General features: G+C 37.0%; 3 protein-coding genes and 1 non-coding gene across 11 annotated transcripts; 3 read left to right on the top strand and 1 right to left on the bottom strand.

Annotated features, from left to right (window-relative positions):
• Positions 1-1,973: 1,973 nt before the first annotated feature.
• On the top strand, positions 1,974-3,265 carry LOC120113364 (uncharacterized). Of its 2 annotated transcripts, none has more exons than XM_039134509.3 (2): positions 1,974-2,796; positions 2,920-3,265. In XM_039134509.3, the coding sequence occupies exons 1-2, from the start codon at positions 2,214-2,216 to the stop codon at positions 3,198-3,200; spliced, it is 864 nt and encodes a 287-aa protein (XP_038990437.3). In that variant the 5' UTR covers positions 1,974-2,213; the 3' UTR covers positions 3,201-3,265. The 2 variants fall into 2 exon arrangements, with proteins under 2 accessions (XP_038990437.3, XP_088567328.2); XM_088711202.2 differs by having other exon boundaries at positions 1,974-2,833; positions 2,920-3,096.
• A 1,429-nt stretch (positions 3,266-4,694) lies between these two features.
• LOC103705853 (RNA exonuclease 4-like) lies at positions 4,695-7,331 on the bottom strand. 6 transcript variants are annotated; one of them, XM_008789737.5, is made up of 7 exons: positions 7,285-7,331; positions 6,253-6,404; positions 6,039-6,169; positions 5,730-5,950; positions 5,260-5,469; positions 5,021-5,101; positions 4,695-4,929 (listed from the first exon to the last, which is right to left on the bottom strand). In XM_008789737.5, exons 1-7 carry the CDS (start codon positions 7,317-7,319, stop codon positions 4,695-4,697), a joined length of 1,065 nt encoding a protein of 354 aa, XP_008787959.3. In that variant the 5' UTR covers positions 7,320-7,331. The 6 variants fall into 6 exon arrangements, with proteins under 6 accessions (XP_008787959.3, XP_088567322.2, XP_088567323.2 ...); XM_088711196.2 differs by having other exon boundaries at positions 5,730-5,901; positions 6,035-6,169; positions 7,285-7,319; XM_088711197.2 differs by having other exon boundaries at positions 5,730-5,881; positions 6,021-6,169; positions 7,285-7,319.
• Positions 7,332-13,086: 5,755 nt separating this feature from the next.
• Positions 13,087-13,166, top strand: TRNAL-UAG (transfer RNA leucine (anticodon UAG)). The gene has a single exon. It is a non-coding gene; the product is annotated as a tRNA-Leu (tRNA).
• A 2,211-nt stretch (positions 13,167-15,377) lies between these two features.
• Positions 15,378-24,308, top strand: LOC120113303 (peroxisomal membrane protein PEX14-like). Of its 2 annotated transcripts, XM_039134408.3 has the most exons (11): positions 15,378-15,811; positions 16,902-17,146; positions 17,304-17,352; positions 18,524-18,714; positions 19,095-19,281; positions 19,387-19,545; positions 20,224-20,297; positions 20,427-20,469; positions 20,562-20,629; positions 22,749-22,817; positions 23,639-24,308. In XM_039134408.3, the coding sequence occupies exons 1-11, from the start codon at positions 15,775-15,777 to the stop codon at positions 24,146-24,148; spliced, it is 1,632 nt and encodes a 543-aa protein (XP_038990336.1). In that variant the 5' UTR covers positions 15,378-15,774; the 3' UTR covers positions 24,149-24,308. The 2 variants fall into 2 exon arrangements, with proteins under 2 accessions (XP_038990336.1, XP_088568044.1); XM_088711918.2 differs by lacking the exon at positions 22,749-22,817 and having other exon boundaries at positions 15,651-15,811.
• Positions 24,309-25,132: the final 824 nt, after the last annotated feature.

Here is a 25,132-nt window from a genome sequence, read left to right on the forward strand (position 1 = left end):
ATATTAAATAATTTAATATTATGTTATATTATGGAAAATTAATTTATACTAATAATTATAATATTTTATACCTTTATTTTTGTATTATACTATAAATATAATATCATATTCGCTTTGGAAAGGAGAGAATTTGAAGAAAGTCACTCTCGGAAACTCTTATTGGACGAGAGAGAGTCAATATGATATTGGCGTTGGTTCTACCAACGAAACGAAGCACTTTTTGGTCTTTTTCATTGCCCCCTATCGCCTGCTATCGCCGGCTTGGAATGAAGGGAGGGCTTCTACTATCCTACCAGAAATGCTTGACCAAACTCCAATACCAAGAATTGATCCTGCTGAAGCTTCCTTCGATTTCTTTTTTTTATTATATCATAATACATTAATATGTTATGTTAAATAATTTAATATTATGTTATATTATAGAAAATTAATTTATTTTAATAATTATAATATTTTATACCTTTATTATTGTATTATACTATAAATATTATATTATATTACATTACATTATAATACATCAATATGTTATTTTAAATAATTTAATATTATGTTATATTATGGAAAATTAATTTATAATAATAATTATAATATTTTATACCTTTATCATTGTATTATACTATAAATATTGTATTATATTACATTACATTATAATACATTAATATGTTATTTTAAATAATTTAATATTATGTTATATTATGAGAAATTAATTTATACTAACAATTATAATAATTTATACTTTTATTATTGTATTATACTATAAATATAATATATATTACATTATATCATAATACGTTAATATGTTATGTTAAATAATTTAATATTATGTTATATTACCAAATATTAATTTACTCTAATAATTATATTACTATTATGCTATATTAACATAATATTATTTTATATTACAATAATATTATACTATATCGTATATTTATGTATTAATTTATGTTATGTTTTATTATGTTATGTTGTATAATACTATGCAATGTCCTTTATGGTAATTTTGTCATACAAAAGTACTTTCTCAGTTTGTTTACCAAACACAAAACAAAGTACCACAGCACTTTACGAATATAGTTACCAAACAGCAAACAGCTTTTTATAACAGCTCTACTTCAGACAGCTCTACTTCCAATAGCTCTACTTCCAACAGCTCCCCCAAACAGGGCCTTAGTAGTAGCAAGATAGTTTGCTAAACTAAGAGGGTTAAGAAGTGACTTGCAGGTAGAAAGGACAATTTATGCAAGTTCATGGAATGGTAAACATTAATGGCACCTTATAGTGAACTTTATATGAATTTAACAATCTTAATCTTACCAATTCGAGGGAAGAATTGACGTCTATAATTAATTAGACTATGATAATGTAAATTCTACTTATATGAATATTATATTTTATTACTAAAACTTATATACAGGATGGATTATACTCTTTTCAAGAGAAGAGAGTATGTATCCCATCTTTATATATAATCCATATCTATATGCGTATAAATGTAGTTTCCAGTAAAGTAGAAAAAAGTTGACGATGCAAATCAAGTATATATATAAGGAATGTAGATTCATGGTGTAAACTTTATAAGCTTTAATATATTTCAGATACATATATTTTATGCATTGAACTGTACAAAACAGAAGAACAAATAGATGAAGTACTTCAAATTTCTATCAGCATACAACATGAGCACTTTGAATAGATGAAATCCATCACCTCCTCTACGGCCTGAGCAAACTAGCATATCGAACCTTCCACTAAGCTTTGGGAGATATAATAAACCATTGAATCTACGGTTCTCTACTTCAAAACATAGCTAAAAGCCGATCTCTGGAATTGATTTTTTTTTTTGTTTATAAAATAAATATATTACATTCCATATTTGCATATTTCAATAAAAAAACAACTAGGGTTACTTGTACTTAGATAAAGATATTTTTTTTTCATTGCTAGTTTCAACCATCCACGCAGTTTAACCAAGGAAACCGACTACATGTGCTTAAGGATCTATATTAGCCTATAACAGTGCCAAAGTAACATAAAATAATCTTCTAAATTAAGGTGGCAAAGGACCCAATTCTTCCCCAGGTTCTATCTCTTCCTTGGATGCATAATCTTCTCTCTTTGTTCTCTCGCCTCCTTTTTACCCTTTCGGTCCCCCCAAGTCATCCATAATTTGGTAAAAAAAAATCTCTACTTTTTCGAAAAGAAGTGGAGGCCAAATGCAGCGCCCTTCTCTCCGCCTCCTCATTGAGCTGGCCGCCGCCGCCGTCACCGGCGCCGCGACGCTCCTCGCCTTCCGGCGGTGCAACCGGGACGAGGCCATCGTCTCCCTCCGCTGCGAGATCCGCGACGCCCTCCTCCTCATCCGCCGCGACAACGGCGGCCCCATCGCCCACCCGCCGGCGGTCCTCGTCACCGGGTTCCGGGCCAATGGCAAGAGCTCGTTCGTGAACACGGCGTGCCGAGCCCTCGCCGACGAGGTCGGGCCACTGCTCCTCAGGGTGGAGACTGCGCCGCCGGGCTCCCGCCCCGCCACCATTGCCCGCCGCGCGGTCCGCGCAGCAGTGGCGGCGGAAGAGGGGGAGGCGGCGGTGGAGCTGCTGGACGCGCCGGCGCTGCCGGAGGCCGTGAGGCTAACGAGAGCCGACGTGGAGGCTGCGCTGGTCGGCGGCGGGGGAGGAGGTGAGGCGGCGCCCGTGGCGGAGTGTGTGGTTCTGGTGCTTCGCTGCGGCGGGCCTGCGAAGGAGCGGAATCTGGCTGTCAGGAAGCTGCCCGATATCGCTGGCGCCGTTCGCGAACGAGGTACCGTTATACTACTTGGTGAAACCCGGTTCCCATGGTAAATTGAAGGAGAAATTTCACTATTTCGTACCATTTGTTTCTATTGTTTGATAAGAATGCAATCTAACTTGTCATTAATTTCAGGCTTGAATTTAGTTGTTGTATTAACCCATAAGAAGGCTATAAAAACTATACAACAAGCTGAAGAGCTCCGTCGAGAGGTCGCCTTTAGGGCAAGAACTGATTGTGTTTATTTCATAGAGAACTACACATCAAGCAGCATGCTTAATATTCGCCATCCCGGCATCATCAAGAATAGCTTCGAGACGCATTTTACCGTGCTAGCAATCATTAGGCAGTGCATCGAGTTCAGCAAATCATATCGAAGCCATTCATCACGGGAGATCAGCATCAACAAGAACTAGCATGAGATTGTTGATGATGGTAGATGGATGATGGGAGCTTTTTTTTTGTTCTGTCATAATTGTTTAAACGCCTCAATTAAATATTATTATGTATTTGTAAATATAAATTTGTTAGTAACATTTGTTAGTAGCATGGTAATGTTTAAGAAAGACAAATCTTTGCTAGATTTGTTAAAATTTAATCATAAAGTTCATCATTAATGATCGTTTTTTTAATTAGCCCCAAAAATATTAATTATTTATTTGATAAAAAAAATTTCACATGTCACTGTTATTTTAGCCTTTTATATAAAATTTTATATATAGATTGTAAAACCCATCTTTATTTTTGAATAGCAACGAAATAGAAAAATAAGACTAAGTTCGATGTTTGGTAAATGTAATAATCCAGAACGTCATCCAAAATGGCTAATCGAAATGTATTATTTGGGTTTTTTGATCCTATATAAGTACCCAAGATCTTCTCGATGAATAATCAATGTGGGACTAATCATACGCCTACACGGATCCTCACAGTAAACAAATAAAAAAAAAGATCATTCTCTTCCTCCTCCTGAGAGCAAAACCTTTTAATCCACTATTGTTCCCTTTTTTAGAACAAAAGAAGAAAACTAAATTCCTCATTCGTTTATTCATAGATAGTCTCAATTCTGTTCAGAATACATGTTTTTATGGACTTCTATAGACAACAAATGTTTCTTCTTCTTTTCTTCAGAGAAATATAGACAACAACATAATGCCTGTCCATCAGTATATAATAGATGTCCAAAAAAAAAAAAATCCGACCCGATGGTAGACTAACTACATCATTTACCAACACTTATAAACCAATACCAAGGTGTCTTGCGAAACATGACACACCATATCGAGACAATAGATACACGTAAAATGACATGGAATGTGAAGCTTATTGATGAGCTTGATATGCTAAACATAGCTAAATGATGGGCTATATGACAAAACGATGGATGATATGGCAACTAAATGGATATATCCTTTTCCAGGGAAAAAATGACTACTAAAGTGAAATGAGTCCATTTTGTTTTCCTTCAGATAAGCTAGTTTCAAGTCATAAACCATGAATCTCCCTTAAAAAAAAAATCATCAGTCATTAATCAACCAAGTGCCTTCCATCTTCAGTGAATTGTACGTACCCATGTCCAATATTGTCAGAAAATAGGAGAAAAGGAAAGGAATTTAAACCTCAGAACAAGCAGCAGTGTAGTACCATAATACCATATCTTTTTTTTCATTTTTTTCATAGAAGGGTGATTCAGTGGCCACATGGTCACCCAGATTATTGCAGTTATCACAACTGCATTACATAATACATTCGTACAACAAGTATATTAAGTATGACTACCTAGGAACTCTGATAATCCAAGCACACCAAATACCCATAGTCACTTATGCTTAAAGGCATTAGATATAATAGACTTGGTACTACTAGTCTGATAGAACCCACAGTACATGGGTAACTTTCCCATGACTTGCTCAAGAGTCCAAGCACCAACAATAGTAATCAGATCCTGAAAGCTCCAACAGTTGATCTGGGGTCATCCTCTCGAGCTCCCTCTGCCTCCAAGATGGAAAATTGTTACGGCTTTGGGCCTCGCCCGACCCTGAAGAGTAGTCATGTGGGTGTGCTTGCGACCGCATTCTAACATAGAGCCTCATTGCAGCCACACAGTCCTCATATGGATCTTGTATGCCAGTCTGAATGTCGTAACTATACAACAGAAATTAAACAAAGCCAAGTCATGAGCATTTTGATTCAAAGATGATGATGGAATAACTAGTAGAAGCTTTTACGTACTTACCCAAGATAGGCTTGTGTGAGATATTTGAGTGAGTTGCTGAGCTTGCTTGTTTTCATCAACGGGGGATAGTTGGCTGTGTCCCTATGATCAATAACAAATCCATTAAATAAAACAAGCTATGGTGGTGGGAATTTTAGAAAGATATCAAAGTAAAAGCATACATATATAGGTTTATCACACAACAGTTTCTCAGGAAAACAAGTAGTCCACAGAAAGCAATGGCTCAAAATAACGCATACCTCATCATGAATGAAGGGTACTGATCAATACCGAGGCATTCGAGGTCGTGATCTAAACCGTGTCCCACAAGTATTCTTGCCCTCCCACCCCTTGATCTTATTTTCCATATTGGTTCTCCATTGCAAAGGAGATCCTGCACCCTCCTTTGTGCTTGCTTCAAAGGCATTGCGTCCCTCAAGTGTTCGGGTCTTATGCCTGTTGTTTCATACCTGAGGAGTATTGAAGTATCAAAATTCTGCTAAGATATAAATTTCTCATGTCACCAGAATAATGCTCTCTAGATAAAGTTTTTACCAAGTGTGTACTTCTGTCTCTTGAAGAATGATTTCTTTTCTCATGTTATTGATTGAAAAGAAATCTTATTGCGCGTTTTGTAATATGATTATGATGACCATTCTATGAGAGAGAGAGAGAGAGAGAGAGAGAGATTATGATGGCGTTGTTGCTTCTGAAAACATAGATATGTTACCTATAATTTGTGACTGGGATTTGGGGCCTGACGTAAGTGTGGAAGATGACATTCTCATGTTCACCTATGAGGCAAACTCTTGCACAAAGATCTAGTGATCCATCGCTTCCTCCTCCAACCAGTTTGCAGCCCAAAGCAACCACCCGAGGGCCCTGCAATCGGGCATCATGGTCTGATGAGCTGCTCTGCAAGCTCAACCTCGACAAACTTATGTTGATATTCTGCAAAATAAAGAACTGAAAACGGTTAAGACACTTAAAACGAGGAGATACTACTTTAAACACACTCGACAGACTTGAAGTTACTCACGGGAGCAGCTCGGGAGAGTTGACAATGCCCACGGTGAATTCTAAGAGCACTTGAGCTATCAAAAATGTTCAGGCACAAGGTGCAACCTCGTATGCTAAATATCCTCGCGCATTCGAGCTTTGGCAGTGGTCCTAGAAGAAGAGAAGAAGGTGAACCATAACATTCAGAACAAAGGGGGAATGGCCTTCACTTTAACTTCTGGCTTCTAACTCACCTATGAGATGCTCCCTGAGTGACTCGAAGGATCTGCAGTGCTTCTGGCATACACCACACTTGGGCTCATGGACCGAGTGAAATGAGACTCTCATATGTTCTACCAAATGCTCCATTTTGTTGTACTGTCTAAAGCATGCTGCACATTTGTTCCTGATTGATGCATTCAGTCAAAGATCATGGCGAGTCACTTGATATTTTGAGGCATGAAAGATGCGTGCAGTTGTAAAAATAGTGTGACATTTTTTTTTACTTTTTGTATTGCATGTGTTTTTCAGAAAGCAAGTTCAGTTATACATAATGTTTGAAGTTGGGTGTTCGAGAGTAGAAAATCCAAATAGAATTTTCTAAGTTCGCAGAACTTTTCTCTCATCTTGATCTTAGTTTTTAACCTCCTTATCCAAACATCGGAGCACCTCCTGAAATATTTCGATTTAAAATTTATGATCCAAAAAAAAGAAGAATTATAAGTTTTTAAGTAAGAAATCTTAAATCATTGCACAAGATCTATTTAAGTTGGTATGTAAAACCATAAAAGCATTGGTTTCTGTTATTCAATTTGATGCTACTTAATAGCCTAAAAAATACAGTGCAGTGAGTAACCATGATTAAATGGTCTTTGATATCTATTTTGCTTATCACTAAGCTGTGCTTGATTGATCGAAGCAAAATTTGTTGCAAGGTGGATTACACTTAGTTGCGACAGCCATGATCGCATAATAGTTAAATAGCCTGAACATGCAAAACAAATAATTAATGTGGCAAGATTGAAAGAGCAATATGGAGTCACTAAGAACAACTAATCCTGGAAATTAAACTGCATCATGAGCTCCTAGATCTTGTTGTATGAAACCGGGGTGCTACTTACTGAAACAAAGTCCCACACTGTATCATAATAAAACGATCTCCAAAAATGTCAGATCATTTTGATTATAATAGTAGATCTCATCAGATCAGTATCTTCTAGGCAATTCATACTAAACTAGTGAGAGTGAGAGAGCCAAGTAACCCAGAAAAAGAAGCAATAACATACCTAAGAGTCTCAGAAGACTCAGGCCTGCTATCCATTATCAATGTATATACCACTATTGAGCAAAAGACTCGAGGTTGGCCAAGGAGAGGGGGCATGGCTCCGTATTTATATGCGAGGATGGGGGTAGATTCCTTGCAAGTTGAGGCCAAGAGGTAGACCCTTATCAACTTTCGGATTAGAATGCATTCCTCTCATTGACAAATTAACAAATTGTGGATTTTAGTGTAATGCCAATTAGACGTGCAATAGGAGATGTTTTCCTAGATTAAAGTGGTTAGTTTTCATCAATGATAGGTCAGTGTTTTGGTGTCATGAGTTTTATTCCTTTAAGATGATCGAGTGCTTCTGCTGTATATATTCTTTGCAAGCAATCAATGTTTTGGCTATTCTAAAGACAATTGAAACTATAACGAGGGTGGTTCAGTTAAGATAATCTAACAAAACAATGTCATTCCTATCAGGCCATGCCATTGAGCTTTGTCTCTCTCTCCCTCTCTCATGTAATGCATCATAATTTTGAGCTACTCGGATAAAGTAATATGGTGAGAAGAAAGGGAGAGAGGCTGAAGGTTTGACTTGGGGAACGTTCAGAGGAATGTAGACCTTCCTTTGTCCTATTGGGGTCCCACTGGATTCTGTCTTTTTCTCTTTTTTTTTTGAGAAGGAACCCACTGGATTCTTTGTCAAACAAAAAGAAGTGGCGGAAAAGAGAATATGGTCGAAAGGATTTAAGATTCCATTTCAACGACGTAGCCTATCTCGCTGACAAGAATGACCAATGCGAAAGTCAAACCAAAAGCTGAGGTGAGATGTCGTGATTCTTGAGCTAGATATCTGGAAACCTCTCGACGACTTTTCTCCCAACATAAATCTACCTTAAGCTCAAGCAACCCGTAGCCCTGGACGCCACTTTTACTCGAAACTTATCGAAAACATGGACTTTGTGGATTGTGTGTCCGAATCTACCAATCTCGCGTTCCAACGAACTCTTCTTGCATGCTACTTAGCTTTCAACCAAGTTGATCAGCATAAATTATTTTCCTTGTTTTTCTCGATCTAATCAATGCGACATCAATTATCATCAAATTAGTCTCTCTTATAGTGATAAATCTCTGCTCTATCCGTCTTGCTTTGATCTCATTAAAAGAAATCATTACAAAATTTTCCATTTATTTACATTAATTACACCCTCAAACTACATTGCAAGTAGTGAGGTAAGTACTAGGCCTGCCAGGATCACTGTATGCAGAAACCAACTCATGGAAATGACCTACTTTCTTGGTAACTCGTATGCTGTTTCTGAGTGGAGAACCATTTGGTGTAATTCCGAGAAGAGATGGACTTCCATGAAATGAAATAAAATGAAATGGTTGCGGATGCTTTTCCTTCCTAGATGCTCTAGACATACTAAAGTTGTAGAATATATGCATGTAGATTTTGGACCTTTTGCCCACGATGGGAAATTGGTCAACGCAAATGGAAAGCCATGACTAGTTGGATGCGAATATGAGAATGTACACAGACTTTTTTTTTTTTTGAGGTAGAATGTACAGAGACAAGGAGACTGCTACCGAGGAAAGAGAGCGAGGAGTCAAAAAAGATTATTCTTCGAGTTCCTTGGACCTATTGGATGTCTCCTTTAATCCAAATGATAAAGTCTAGATTCGTGGATAGCAATGCCATGCTTTTACTTGAATCCATATAAAGATTTGATGCTGCAGATTGCATTGCGAGTCATGTAGTATGCAATGCTGGTATTACTCGTCAAAGAAGTGTATTGATGATTTTTAGATTACTAAGCATAACCTTGAATGAGATCAGCTCATGTACTCTACTTTTATGTGGAGGTGGGGTATATTTTTGGAGTCGAATCTTGTTCATACGTCAAAAAGTTAGCCACTACATCACTCATCTCAAAAATAGAGCTATTGCTTATGTCGGAAAAGTAGACTATTGCATTGAGGTGCCAAACATAGTAGATTGCCAAAGTAAGCAACCAGCATTCATTTTTTAGATGGATGATGTGGTGGTTATTCAAGCACTTACAGCTCTCTGCAGTCCAATACTGTTCTTTTTTTTTTGTCTTCTAAATATAAAGAGATACATTATTTAATCCATCATGGTGATCCATGGTCGTGATAGATGGCTCCACTAGTATGCGTACTATCATGTGACTATATTTTCTAAAGAAAACATCAACTCCTAATGCTTACCATAAGCTATGTGTTTGGCTATCATGCCTTTTAATTGCAGTTGTCACAACCGTGGCATAAATAGAGACAGTTGGAGCCGCCTGCCTGGAATTATCTACTAATCTTTTGTAGGCAATGACAAATAACCATGTCATCGATATCTTATCCTTGTCTTGCATCAAAAAGGATTTATTAAAATTAGTCTAATATTTTATTCATATGTGTGTGTATTCTCGATGGTTTTGATCGTGGTTATAATAGATTCGATATACTTATTTAATGTATGTGATAGATGATAAATCAATAAGCAGTCTAACATGTTCTCCATATAAATTCATGATATACATTGGGATAAATCAATAATTGTACTAAGTATGTTAGCAACTGGGACAAGATGGCTATAATCAAATAAGTTCACTTTCTTTGGCTATACAATGCTACGGTGTGCTCGTTCAGCCCATGCAAAAAAATTCTCTCACTTGCCACATTGCATAGAAAGGTTGACATAGCTCACAAAAATTAGTGCAATAGAGAAGATGTTGGCTGACTTATGAGTTCCTAAGCTAGAATCACATTAAGCTAAGAAGTGTTCGTGAATCTTAATAACCAAGAATTGGCAATTGATGTGGAAAGGGACTATGGAACATCTGGAATCTCAAAAAAATATTCATTTTGTTATGCCCCAAACCTAATACCCGAGTTCGGGTACGTGACACGGCCGCACATCCCCTAAGGTAGAGCTTGATCTATCAAACATAATGTTATGATTGACATTAGATGGATATTATAGTGTGATGAAATTTTGTTAAAATGGCTAAAGTTGCACATAATTGATATAAATGATGTATCGAGAACATCTTTAAATCATGTTGGTGTCTTCTGTTCATTAGTTTTAAGGAACTGCTCATATATCCCTATCCTTTTTTGACGAGCAAAAGGAAACAAGAAAAAAAAGATTTGTGAGTGATCCAAAAAGAATCACCGAAAGCGTTAATTTTAAAGGTTAAAGATATATATGCTGCACAGCTTTTCCTGTTGAAAGAAACTTAAGATGCGTTTGGTTCATGACCGGAGTCAGAATCGGCATCGGAATCGAAATCGCAATGGATTAGAATAGTAATTGGAATAACAATATTTTTCGACGTGTTCGGTTCATGGCTTAAATTAGAATCGAAATCGAAATAAGATTTGAATATTGAATAAGTGTCGAAATTAGGTTTTGGAGGATTAGAGCATTTTCATTCTTTCTTGAAAGTGGAATGGAAATGAAACTCCTTCCGATCAAATAGTTGGAATGAGAGTCACTTGTTTATGTTTTTATTCTAGAGCCCAACTCCTTCCAATCAAATATATCCTTAATTGGATCTTTAAGGTTTATAGATGAAACTCGTAATAAAATTTAAGTCGTGCTCCAAAGTCCAAACAAATCGATCCTTCAATACAGTGGAGCCCATGACAAACTATTTGAGACCATATATAGTTGCATGTGAAGATGGTCCTAGAACCATATGGGTCTTGTAGGGAGTCAGGTTGACCACCTGCTCTCTAAGATCTTTGTGGAATCTTCGACCACGACTATATACCTCCAACATTGTACAAAAGAAGGAAGAAAGTCCAAGGCGTTGCGTTAGCTAACAATGAGGAGGTGGTGAGTGTTTCAAACACGGATGGAGAGCAAATTTGCGGTTGGAATGAACGTCTAAATAAGTTTTATTCTTCTAACTATGGTTAGAAGTGTAGGTTAGGAGGCTAAATTAGAAAGGTGACATCTCTAGTTTTGATTGGGTTAGCGTACATGCGGTTGCCTAAGTTTAGCTAATAATAGGGGTGGAAGTAGGTTGAATTATCCATCTGGGCCAAAAGTAGGTTCCGCCTAAACTCGATTAAAGCTTAATATTTCATAATATTATTTCACAAGTAAATGAGTTAGTTAAAAATTAGACTCTCTTACATAACACAAGTAAATGATACATGATACATTACTTTCAACTAAAATAATTTTAATTTGTCCTTTATTTTTTTATTATTGTTTCTAAATAATAAGATACAAAAATAGATTAAGTTGGACCTAAATTCGGACTCCGTTTTGGGCCTCATTCGGGCTCGGACTCGGAGTCGGCCCAGGCCAGTGACATTCTTGAACTTTTTTTTTTTTTTTTAAAACCAAGCCCAAAGCCCGATCCAAACAACTGCCGGTAACCCGTGTCGGAGCCCACGTGATTGGTGGGACTCGAGCCTACATTCTCGTCACGAGCCATCATGGCTTTTCCTAGCGGCAGGTGATATTGCCACACCCAATTTCTTTATCATTCTCCTGTGATGCATGTGCCTGCATGTCTAAGCTGTCAATTGCCCAACTCCTTATAATTATTATTTTAATCGATAATCTAAATATGCTAAATTAATCTTTTTTTAATTAATAAAAATAAATTATAGAAAAGTATAGATGTATGTATGTATGTATGCATGTCTACACAAATTTATTAAAATGCTTGGATAATTTAAGTTGTATTGTAAAATAAAATTAAAAATGGTTGCATTAAATAAGATAAGTTATTTCAACTCAATATTAGAGCAAGTTATTTCTTCTTGAAAAAAAAGTAGACGGATTGGGAGGAGAAAGATTGAGCATTTATGATACTTTTTATTTGAAATATCCATTCTATATCAACAGGTATTAGCTAAGTTGATAGACACTTTCCGTTTTGTTAAGCAGCACAATTATATGACCCTAGAATAAATATAACTGCCAATATCTACATGCAACATATCAGTAGGTACTGCCTGAGCATAGCCTCAAATGACTGAACTTGAACATCTAGCAACGTGGGAGGACACCTAATTCGTAGCACTGTTCGTTTTCTTGTAAACATAGATAGCCTTAAATGACTGCAAGGTATTAATCATCCTTCTCAAATCCTTCAGAGTGAGGTAGGAGCCATTTGTTGATTTGATAACCAATTGATAACTATCCTTGAGACTCTCTTGAGTATTAAATTAGATACTTTTAGGATTGTGACCGCATAATCCAAGCCCTCCCAGGTTCCACTTATGTTTGCTAATGTAACTGTAACATCATACATATAGCATCTACCTCCTCCTACAACCACCAAAGTGGATGTGTGGAAATTTTTACTGAACTTTAAAACTCACGACCCCTTCTTCTTCTTTTTTGCTTTTTTTAGAGTCGTAGGATACATAATTTTGGATAGATTGGGCATAGAGTTCGAGTACCAGAGTCATTAGATAAGTTAGTTTATTTTTCTTTAATACCGATGAACATTTAAACTTCTTGTAACCAAACCAGTGTGATTAATTGGATATGTTGGATTTATCTATTTGGGTTAATTGATTTATTGTGGAGTTATCAAATTTTTGTTCTTATTAAGCCTTGCATGACGTTTAGGCACTACTTTAGGGCTCGCGCAACCTTGTCGTGCGCCGGACCCGGTCTTGAGTTCAAGGCGTAACATTTTGTTCATGTTCCATTGAAGCGTTGTATTGACTTCCTCGGACTAATTTGAGTATAATGGCATTTGGGTTTTGTAAATAGAATCCTGTCTACATTTGTCTTCAAAAAGTGGATTTAATCACATTTTAGTATCGATGTGACAGTTTGGCCGAGTGGTCTAAGGCGCCAGATTTAGGCTCTGGTCCGAAAGGGCGTGGGTTCAAATCCCACAGCTGTCAAAATGTTTTCTGTTAAAATACATTTTTTAAATTTCCATATAATTTCGCATCATTTAGCCTTTAAAATAAATTTTACAACTCTAAATATTTAAAATAAACTTTATTATTTTAAGAGCAATCTATTGAACTTTCTAACATTTGATTAATTGAATTCAAGTCCCATAGCTGTCACAATAAATTTTTATTTATTTCTATATTTCCATACACATTTTTAGCATTTAAAATAAACTTTAAAAGCCTAATAAATTGCATAACTAGTAAGGTAAATTTTCTACATGCCAATAAGCCTAATATTTTCCATGCCGGATCTTTCTCTTGCCCGAAGTTACCTTGGCTAGTAACTGGGCGCTACTTTAGAGCGCTGGCTTCTGGTTGAAAGCTAACCGTAAGAGATCATCACTCTTTGTTCAGTAAAGGTGGTCCATCTAGATGGGGTAAGACTTATAGTTATCATGGCTTGTGAGAGCAACTTGGCACCAACTTACACCCTTTACAGGCTTTCTCACAGAAGAGCATCAAGTCTAGTATAATTAGCTGCTGTCACTTGAACAGCATATGACCTTTTTCTTATGTTTTCCGGGCCAATTGCATTATAGTGCAATTTTTTTGTGAATGGATACCTGGTGTAATGCTACTATTTGACCTATTTGGCACTTATAGCTTTAGGTATCAGAAAGAATCAAATTGATTGTGATATTTTTTCTTTTATTACGCTATAGGCAAGTAGGGGTCGATTGAGTTTAGTTTATCATAAAAAAGAGCAGGTTTTTGGCTTAGACTAGTTGTCACTTAATCATCTCCTATTTAGGTACTATTAATCACTGTAAGTTCCGGCTTTGCATATGAAACAAAAGCTGAAACTAGACAATCATGTTAATGTCATTATTTGCTTCCACATGTCTCTTGAAGTTGGACCATCTTGAAGCGTAATCGCTATTAAAATCTTTCTCTCTTGGCTGTGCTTTATTATTGTTTACTTGGAAGCCTTCTGTTGCTATTAATAAGCCATGCGGCCTGCAGCTTTATAGAAATGCTTATATACTCTCCTGATCTTGATTGTGGACTTATAAGACACTCTGCCACCTAATTCACATAATAGTCGTGTAGGAGAACGGAACAAAAGCTTTTTAATGTAACCTCCATACCTTATATAATTGTTTTATAGAAGGAACTATTTAATTTATAATTTATATGGCAAACCATTTGTCCCTACTTTCTTGTTTGTCTATTTGCATTAGATCGAGGGTCTCCTGTTCACAATTTATTTTATTAGTATACATTATACCAGCTTTGTTATTAGAACACATGCTACTACTTTAAGGGTTTTCATCTTTTAATTATAATTGTTGTTGGTGCTGCTTCTTTGATGCAGGTTGGATGAGGCTATTGAGATCTTGGAATATGTTGTTGGGTTGAGGGAGGAGAAGCTGGAAACAGCCAACCGGGATGTTGATGATGAGGAGAGGAGGTTGGCTGAGTTGTTAAAGGAAGCTGGCAGAGTGAGAAACAGGAAAGCCAGGTCCCTGGAAACTCTCTTTGACACCAACCGAAATACTGAAAAGGAAGACATCATCGCAGTATGATTGCCCATTATGAAGCATGAAGCTTTGTAAACTAAGGAGATGGTCACTGGCTCTATTGATTATTTGCTTGTAGTTGGGGAAGGGTAAAGAAGAATAGAATAGAGGGGCTCGACCTTACAAGATTTTGTTGTATAGAGATTATTCTATTGGTTCTCAGTTATATTTATGTAATTCAGACAGATAGCATCAATTATAGTAATGCCAAAAAGAGAAAACACAGATAGCAATTGGTAGAGCATGATCTATCGAAGCATTCCAAGTCAACTGTGAATTTAGAAGAAGCCAGAGAACTTCAATCTTTCCAATCCCTCCATATATCAGAAAGTCAGCTCTTTCTTAGTTGAGTTTTTGACTATTTTGTCATTTCTCTGAAGGCATATTCTCCACAGATTCCCATGGCCAAAACAATGCACCCTGTCCTCAACAATTTAGTGACATGAACTTTCATCCAAAGTCTCAGATAATGCCACCTGATTATTTAAGTGCTGAAGAATTGGATCTTAAAAAGGGGTCTCAAGAAGGGTGTGTTCATCAACCCATCAAGTGAAGGGAGAAAAGGTGGTCAAGCTTGGAATGCCAATAATTGTGTATGACAATATAAATTCAAAACATTGAAACTCTGATCATTGTATTGCCATCATGAAATGCAAACACAAATAGGTCATTATATGGACACCAGCGAACATGTGAAAATTTCTTGACTCAAACCTAGATCATAGACATCCATGGCTGGTCCGTATCGCGATGTTAAGCTAGAATGACTCAGCTCAAGCCAAAATTCGAGCTTCCAGTTTTAGATTGCTAATTTTGGTCGACCCTATTGGATTTGGGGCTGGACTTGGACGGCGGCGTGGCCCATCCGACCCGGCCCAATACCTACCCTAGTTGAGTGATAGGCTTAAGCTCGGGTCCTGCACTCGTGTACGCCTTGTCCTTCCTCAGGCTGGCTCTGTGGTTCTTCTTCCATTTCTACTCCCGCTGCACGTCTCCCTTCGTTTGGTGCAGAGCGGTGGGAGGTGGTGGTCATGGCGACTCAATCCAACGAGAATCCCAACAACCAAGGTGATTTCTTCTCTTTCCCAAATCCCTATTTGACAATTCTATGTCCCAATTTAATTTCTTGTTCCCTTGAGTCTACTGGGTTTCCGATCTGAAATCATTTTGAAAAAGGATTCCTTTTTCGTTTCTCAGGCACTAGATTCCAGTTTTTAACTTCTTTTCCCCTGTTTTATATGTCCTACTGAGTTTCCTTTATCTCCAATCAGAATTTGTCCGCGTGATGGATGTTATCAGCTGTGGTTTAATCGGTGCATAAGGTAATCCATTATTGAATGAGAAAAAGAAAATCATTAAATTGGGGAATTATAGATTGTTTTGAGATAAAGAAGCTGAATGTATAGGCGCGTATTGTAGTTAAAAGATGGTTTCTTGATCTCTCCGAGGGAGCTCCACTTGCCTTTTGACTGATTCTATTTATTGACAAGGAAGAAGGAGGGAGTTTGGATACTGGTTTCAGTAAATTAAAAAGAAAAAAAAAAGTAATCAGCATGGATGTCAGAAGAAATAGAAAGAAGGCAAATTTTTATTTGGGTCAAGATCAGGGTTTTTGATGTGAAAATTACCCTTGGTACCAGCATCTAAATTTTTTTGTTAGAATTCTTGATGAGTACTTTCGTAGGCTAGAGGCTTCAGTTGTGTTACCTATGAAACAAGAGAAACTGGATATCACACAGAGGAGAGTCCACTGAACCACCTCTTTGTTCTTTGAGGTTCTGAATAACTTGTGAAAAAATTTCTTATAGCCTCACGAGGTTACTTAGTTTTTTCAAACATTTTGAAAGTAGATGAAGCTTGCTTTCAAGGTTCTTTGAATTACCATAGATTCAAGTTTTTTCTTCACAGAATTATTTTGATATTGTCTCTGCAAATGATAGTATCCAATAACGAAAAAAGATTAATAATAATGAACTTACCTGAATTATAGGTTTAATTATGCTTGACATGGCAACTGGTGTTATTTTTTACTGTAAGCGTGAACTTCTCAGGAGAATGCAGGGGTTGCCAATGCATATATATCATCCCTGTAAATTTATGAAGAAAAAACAGGCTATAATATTTGTACATTGATATCTGTTGCACCATCTAACATTAGGGCCTGAGTTATCAAAGACAGTGGAAGGGGATGGGAAGGATGTCAAAGGAGAGGCTGCCAATGAAGCTTCAGGAGAACCAGTGTTTACAATACCACAACCAGTAAGGGAGGATCAAGTGCAGAATGCTGTTAAGTTTCTATCTCATCCAAGAGTACAGGGTTCCCCGATCATTCACAGGCGTTCCTTTCTTGAAAGGAAAGGCCTGACAAAGGAGGAAATAGATGAAGCCTTTCGCCGTGTACCTGTAAGCTTTTCTCTTCCCCCCCCACCCCCTTCTTCTCCTAAAAGTTCCTTTTGGATTTCATTTTACATCATACAACTTTTTCCTTTTGGTGAGGTGTTCTTTTGCAGAGGTCCAGTTTTTTGTTTTTCACTGCTTTAATGCATCATATGTATTACAGGACCCTCCTCCAAATGCTACCAGTGTTGAGGCTGCTACCATAAATCGGGGTAATCTATTTGAAGTTTAAACCCTGTGCATTGTTTGCATTATTTTGTTACTAATGTTGGTACTGACACCACAGTACGCAGTCATAAATGTTGTTTAGATTTTAGACTTCTTACAAATACATCTAATGATTGCTGAACTACCTAGACCACCAAGGCCTCCACCAGGACTTAGTAGGAAAGGATTTTATTATGTTATTTGGTGTTAAAAATTATCACTTTTGTCTTATTCTTCATTTCTATATTGCATACTTTTTCTTTACTTACATTCCAGCATTAGTCTTTTATTTTTTCTATGTTTTTTTTTGTGTTTACCTGAGAATGAACTTCATAAAATTTTTGCTTGATACTTTGAACCTAGGACCTTGCGCTTTTAGAGTAAGTTCACCATCCAGAATTGTATACTCGACAAGTTTGGCTAGATTGCTGTAGTTCATTGGGATTTGGTGAAGTTTTTTGTTTTCTCATTTGAGGATCAAAAGATGGCATTGGTTGGATAGTGATATGTGATTTTAAAGTTTTGTGCGACAAAAGCTTCAGACCGGACTCCTATTAACAATGATAATCTGAAATGATATTTAGATGCCAACTTTTGTTGAAAAAAGTGGAATGCTCCATTAATTAATTCCTTGATGGGTGAGGGAAAAAAGCCTCTTTTGTTTTTGATTCAGTTCTAAACTGGTTACTCTACTTACATCAGTGTAGAAAAATAGGGCATGGATTATAGCTAACATGATGCGGTTTTTATTTCTTAATTTACTTTAATTTGATCGCTTTCATAGCATCCATATAATTGAATAATTTGAAGGGGCATTTCAAATCTAATATGGCTGTGATTAGGAGTTTAGGACTTGCCTAATTGACAACATAGTTAAACTATGACTTATCAGGACAATATCCACCCGAAGTAATACTTCTAATCTGATCAAGGCTATTCCAAGAAAACTTTCACACTAACTGATTTGAGTTGATCTTTTTTTCCTCTTAAAGGATGAACCCACCTCTTTACTAAGGTATACTCACCATCCTAAGTTGCAAAAACTGTTATTGCCCTATATTACATCTTTGCAAACTTGAACAAAATAACTAAAATTTCTATAAAATGTAAAAAGAAAACAAATTCCTCTATCTCTTATCTTTAATTGAATGGCTGATTTGTTTTGATTGTTAACAGCTGTGCAGCCGAAATCATCTACAGGCTTGCAGCCTCAAGCCTCGGTACAAACTCCACAACCAGCTGCTGCTCCTGCTAGTGGGGTTCCTGTGGCTACAAGTTTGCAGAAATCCAGATTTCACTGGTCCCATGCACTTCTTGCCACAGGGGTGCTAGCTGCTTCAGGCGCTGGTACAGCTGTTCTTTTTAAGGTATTTATCCATCTGTTTACTCGTCTTGCAGTTTACTGGGATGTTAACGTGTTTGCTGCTAACCATTGTTTCAAGCACTGGGTGGCACATAACATGCCAGGCCAATTCTGGCAGCTAGTGTGAGTTGCCAAACACCTTGTAACTCTAATGTTAATATTTTTTAAATAAAAAGGGTTGCTATTAGTTGTTTCTTTTGTTTCAATACGGTGAGCTTGTGTGCCAGCATGGCACATGCCATGTCAGCCACCAGCCAGCATGCCCGATGCCGCCCAGCACTTAAATCCTTGCTGCTGATCAATTATATTTTTCTGATTTAGATTTGGTGGCCATTAAATAAATGCTATTTCTGTATTTAACATATGTATATATATTTTTAACAGAGTGTGGTTGTTCCTAAGCTGAAATCTTGGATCAGAAAGGTTGTTGCAGAAGAAAGTGAATCTGATAAGAAAGATAAACAGAGTTCCAGGTTGGCTGAAGAAGCAACAGAAGCTGCAAAAGCAGCTGCCTCTGCTGCTGCTGTTGTTGCTAAAGCAAGCCATGAATTGTTAAATGCTAAAAATGAAGGTTATTTAAGATGAATTTATCCGTTTTCCTAAGCTTGTAAATTATTTATTATCATATGTGATCTTTTGTTCCTGACTTCAAGAGCTTCCTACCCCTTCTTGTTAGAGAGGAAGTACTTTGAGGCTTTTATGGGAGCACTAGATATGCAAGTGAAGGAGATGAAATCCATGGGTGATGCTATTCATAAGTTGGAAAGCAAAAGGGGAACCAGTTTATCTCAAGAGAAGCTGCTAGAAGAGTATATCCAATCCACGGTAGGGAATGGTAAGTTAGTTGCATGGATATACCATATCTCCTTTTCTTAGATAATAATTGTCCTATGTGATATTGCTTTAATGGAACACACCATTGTGAAAAATCAGTCTTCTACCTTGCATATAAATTGCACCGAGTTTGCCTCGTACTGGATGGAATTGTCGATTCCGGCCAAAAATTGACCGATTTCGGCCAGTGTCATTGAGGTTAAATTGACCAGTTTCGGCCGGTTTCATTGAAGTTCCGGCCCCCTATGGGGATGGAACTGTTTTCATATAGTGAACCGACCCAGTTTGGCACTGGGTTAGTTCGGTACTGCCTGAATGGGGCGGTACGGTCCGGTTCGGCAGACATTGGCCGAAATATTATAGGCCTGGAATTACTACATACTGTATTTGGTGGTGCCCAATACTGGATCGAATTGGGATCTTGGTCAAGATAAAAACTTTGCCTCTAATTAGGTGATATTGTTTTATACTAGCATTAAAACTTCTAGGTTTACCAGTAAGATATTGTTTTATACTTGCATTTGTGAGTTATATCTTAAATCTCTCCTATGTTCGAGCATTGCTTAATAATGTGGTGATACATCTTTCCCAAACATTTTCAATCAATAATATTACCAGTACCTATGATGCAATTTCTCTCAGCTAACTACAATTGTAATTGTTTTTGTACAATCTTCAGGGCCAGCTAACAACTCATGGAGAACTTCTCAGGTCAGTCAACCAGATGCAAGTCTCCCCTCTATGTTTTCAAAGGTAAAATTACAATTTTGACTATGGTACATTGCTTGAATTACTTGAACTTTTTAGCTACTTGAGTATTGTCATTAATTAGTTTGATTTTATTGGGAAATTTCTCACTAGTTCTTTAATTTTTCTTTTCAGCAAGCTAGAGTAAACGGCATGCCAAATATGGACTTTGGAAGAGGTAATCTTCAGTTCTTTTTCCCTCCTATTTGGCCTTTATGTTGCAATTCTCATTCCCTTCTGTTTCTTATCTTATTTGATTTTACTGGACAGCGAGGCCTTCATCCACACCTGCATCAGTGGACTCTATATCTGCACCACACACAAAGCTATCTATGGAGGTATATAGTTCCATCCTCTTGTCAATACCTTCATACCCCCCCCCCCCCCACAAACAACAACAAACAAAAAAAAAAAGAAAAAGATAACAGCATTGATCTAGCACTATAATTGCATGAAAGAAAGTGATATTGGTGTTTTTTTAATGCCAAATCTTTCCCATTTGTCCCGAATACTTGTTTTGATAGGAGACTTATTGTAGTGCTTCATCAGAACATCGGAATCTTTATATGCTGTCTGAGAATAGGGTTCACTTTCTGCAAACCATTTTTCCATGTGACCCTTTTGGGATATTTGAACGGCATATTTTTCTCATTCTCTGCATGGATGTTTCAAATTGTTTGTTTTTTCATTTGAATTTGCAAATTGTAACACTGGATGCCAGCTGTTTCTATCTTCTGTTCTTGGTGTCTAGTGTTAGCATTTGCTTAACAGAAGTTGCAAAACTAAGGTATGTAAAGAGGATGGCTGCTTAATTAAGGCTATGACTGTGACAGTCATGAAATTATATGGTGTCTTTTAAACCCACCTTGACCTCATTGATGAGATATATTTTTGTTAGTATATAAATAATGCTTGTGTAACATGTAAATGGATCAGCAATATTTTGGATATTTCTATCTGCTCTCTAAGTAATTGCAACCCTGATACAAGGCATTGTCGAATTGGATTTTCCAAGTAACGGAAAACTATAGTTCCTGAATTTTCTTTGTTTAGAAAAATGAAATTAATTGCAGAACTTATCATTCGACTTTGAGGAGGCTAATTGATGCTTGGAAAAAGGGGAACTATTGGCTGCTAAAATTACAGGAACAGTGACGATATCCTTGGTGCTCCCAGATTCTTCTGCCCTTGAAGTTGACTTCCAGAGTTGCAAGTTGAAATAACAATTACTCAAATATGAAGAATCTTGTTTCAGATTATGCCTCTTACTGAAATTCTAGCTCAAAGCTGAGGAACCACTCTACAGGGTTAATTCTTGTCGTCTCACTAAATTAAATTTTCAATGAAGAAGAAAACTGGAAACTTAAGTAAAATTTTTTCATGTGCTATTTTCAAGTAGAAGAAAAGTCCTCCCATATAAACTTAATCCTATGTCTAACCCCTGATTAGCAAAAATTAGTTTCCTACAAAACAACATATAAAGAGACAAAGCTGCTTCATATAAAGAAAATTTCCTAACACAAACTGTATGTAATATAGGATTTTTTGACACTATCCCTTCCTACAATGGATATTTAAATTCGTAATGAAATAAATGAAAAAAAAACTAATCTAAAAACTGCAATGTAAAATAAATTATTATATGTAAACTACTCCTGCACTCTAATTGGAAGGAATCTCCATGTCAATATTGGCCCTTTAATATCCGGTCCTTTGAGAACACATCCCCATATCATGATTAAATTGTCAAATGAGCTTCCTGAAGCATGGTATATGCTACTTGTTGGTCTCTACAGTTTTCCGTTGCTTGAACCTAAAGTCGTGCAATCTTTGAACAGGAACATCCCTTCTGCTTTCATCACAGTTATCTGTTGGATGTGCCATCTATTGTGTGGTATTGAATCTTAGTTGTCCATTTATGTAGGCCTAAAACTCGAAATATGTGAAGGGATGTCTCTTATTCTCTCTGCCTTCTGACTAGCATTCATGACCATTCAGTATGTTTGATTTACAAATTTAACTAACTATACCTCCTTTTTTAGGGATATTACATCATCATCTAACCTGCTTTTGAGGTCTTTGGGGATGACATATGACCAGTTAAAGATCCCGACCAATTTATGAAGTTAAAAGGATTCCGTTCATGTACAAATATGAGACCAAAGCTTTTATTTCTCTGCTATTTTGCTTTATTTCCTTACGATTATGAAGGCACATTTCTTTGTGACCTTGTTATTCCTGCATTAAAATTGTGCAGTGCTCTCTGTCTCTCTCTCCCTCTCTCTCTCTTTGTGCGTGCGTGCTCGCACGTGCGAGTGCTGTTTGGATATAAAAAGAGTGTTACCTCCTCAAATCAAACTAGACTGTTAATTCTACTAATTTTCTGCATCAGATTATGTTTTGCTTTTATTACAAAATAATTGTAGTTCATTTGCTTTTTCCTATTCTAATGTCCAGGAGGTCAATGACATGCATCCAAGTCCTGATCAACCACCAACAAAACCTCCTTCAGCTCCTAGACCAAAGGTTCGTGTAAGGGCTTTTGTACTTCTAGTTGTGTAGTATAATTTCTGTATTATTAAAATCAAGATTTTAAATCCCATGGGATGGGGTATCCTAGTTTCTCGATGGAACGGGACGCCCCACTATCCTGCCTCATCCTGAAGTTACCCTCTATTACTCTCCCTTTCTTCTTTCCTTTCCTTTCCTTTTTTTTCTTTCTCTTTCTTTCTTTTTCTTCTTTCCTTTTTCTTTTTTACCTTCCTTTCTTTCCTTTTTATCCTTTCTTTTCTTTTCCCTTCCTTTGCTTCTTTCTTCTTATCCCTTCTTCTTTTTTTTTCCCCTTACCTTCCTTAATTCTTTTTCTTCTCCCGTTCTTTCTTTCTTTCCTTTTTCTTCTTTGTTCCTTTCTTTATTTCCCTTTTCTTTTCTTTCCCCGCATGGATGGGTTTCGGACTCCCAACCTTGTCTTGGTCCGATTTTCTCACAGGAACATGACAGGAGTCACGGGATGGTTGAGGCGCCCCATTTCCACTGGAACTTAAAACCTTGGTTAAAATATAATTTTGCATCATTTATTTTGTTTTAGTATTTTTTTTTTCGTTGATATGGAATTGTTTAGCCTTGTACGCATGAGCTGCTATTTGTGTACTTAAGCACATTTTATTAGATTTTCAAATATTAGGCATATTTTTCTATCCTAAGAAAATGAAAGAAATTCATCACTTTCATTTTCTCGGAGAGAATTGCCATTTCTATTTTTGTAGTCAGATATGGGTATATGTGTGCCTTCTTGTATTGTATTTTTTGAGCATTCTTTATTGGGTCAATGTGATTATTTCAAACAGCCATATTGGGAGGTGCGTCAGCAACCTCAGCAAAGGCCCAGCGGTGACCTCGTTTCCCAATCAAGCAATGAAGGGTTGAGTTCTGAAATAGAAGAGAGCACCAACCCCTCCTTTCCGATTCAGACGATTGGGAAGGCTCATGATGCTTCAGAGCCTTGGTGGAGGAAGAGGACTGCAAAAATAACCGAGATAGAGCCTGAAATGAAGGAACCAAAACAGTTCCCTTATGGAATCGGAACCAGAGAAGGGCCTAGTCAGCGGAGATGGGTCCCACCTCAGCCACCAGCGATTTCTATGGCAGATGCTGCCGCTGCCATTCGACACCCGAAACCATCTGCTCAAAAGCAGCAGCAGTCAGGGGATGAGCGGTCGGCGGCGAGCTCTGATGATGGAGAGGAGAGGATGGTGAAAGCACTTGACTCTGCTGTTGAGGTGGAGACCTCCAGTGTTGCAGAAACAAATCAGACTGAAATACAAGAAGAACGGGCAGATGGAATTGAAGTAAACTGATAGCTCAAAATAAGAGTTTCAAATACTTTACACTGTTATAGCATACTCTTTTAAGGGGAGAGACAGGGTAGCAAATGACAACAGTTCTTGTCCCCTTTACTTGTTTATTATGCATCATTGAACTGATCTATATTTCATATATATATTTGCTTCTAAACCACATTGGAAGGTATATATAAGAGAAGATAAAGGGAGAGAATGGCCTATCTGTCAGTTTTGATGCTTATGTTTCACATTTCACGGAAAATAGGGGAATTCAAAATAGATAAAACAGGGTTTTAGATGCATAAGCTGTTTGACACCATCCTCGTGCTGCTTGGGAATTTCAAGGACATCTCTTTCACGTCTGCGAACGAGGACAAAAGTTGCATTCAAGTTGTCAGTAATGGAATTACTTAAAGATAACGAAGTTCTGTGCAATTTGTCTTCATAAAATTGTGCTTGATGATGAAAGTGAGGGCTACGGGTGTCTTCATAATTTTCTAGAAAGATTGGGATGCCCGAGGTACTTCGACTTGATCATAGATGGTAGTTGTACGAAGTATTGTTTTAATAGATCTTTTAAAGGAGTTGGTTTTCACAATAGTGGGGAGCTTGATGACCTGCAAGCACCCACTAATCAATCATAAATGATCTGAGTAACATTCCTAGCTGAGGAGTTTGAAGTGATGCATTTTATTTGATATGCAGTATATTTAGGCAGCCTTTCCTGAAGGATTGTTTGATAGAGTTTGCAAGCTCAATGATGGGAGAAAACCTTAGCACTAAAACTTAATAAAAACAAAAAAAAAAAACTCTGAAGCCACTTAAGCTGGGTCAGAAACACAGGTGGCGCTTTATCCTTTTTTTTTTTTTTTTTTTCCTTGCCATTGTTTGTCATAGCTGCATGAATATTTACTTGTAGTATGTTTGTTTTTTTTTTTTTCTAAAACGGATGATTCATAAAGTTCTACTACGAACACATCAAAAAAAAAAAAAAATAGA

The sequence above is a fragment of the Phoenix dactylifera genome, chromosome 15 (assembly GCF_051530095.1).
Source record: "Phoenix dactylifera cultivar Ajwa chromosome 15, Ajwa_hap1_PhDact_Kaust_v1.1, whole genome shotgun sequence".
Lineage (NCBI taxonomy): Eukaryota > Viridiplantae > Streptophyta > Magnoliopsida > Arecales > Arecaceae > Phoenix > Phoenix dactylifera.

Coding starts and splice junctions, on each gene's coding strand:
- LOC120113364 (XM_039134509.3), top strand. CDS start 2,214: ATGCAGCGCCCTTCTCTCCGCCTCCTCATTGAGCTGGCCGCCGCCGCC. Junction 2,797..2,919: donor TGGCGCCGTTCGCGAACGAG/GTACCGTTATAC, acceptor CATTAATTTCAG/GCTTGAATTTAGTTGTTGTA.
- LOC103705853 (XM_008789737.5), bottom strand. CDS start 7,319: ATGGATAGCAGGCCTGAGTCTTCTGAGACTCTTAG. Junction 5,951..6,038: donor AACTCTCCCGAGCTGCTCCC/GTGAGTAACTTC, acceptor TTTATTTTGCAG/AATATCAACATAAGTTTGTC. Junction 4,930..5,020: donor CTCACACAAGCCTATCTTGG/GTAAGTACGTAA, acceptor TCTGTTGTATAG/TTACGACATTCAGACTGGCA.
- LOC120113303 (XM_039134408.3), top strand. CDS start 15,775: ATGGCGACTCAATCCAACGAGAATCCCAACAACCAAG. Junction 18,715..19,094: donor GTACAGCTGTTCTTTTTAAG/GTATTTATCCAT, acceptor TATTTTTAACAG/AGTGTGGTTGTTCCTAAGCT. Junction 19,282..19,386: donor GTTAAATGCTAAAAATGAAG/GTTATTTAAGAT, acceptor CCTTCTTGTTAG/AGAGGAAGTACTTTGAGGCT.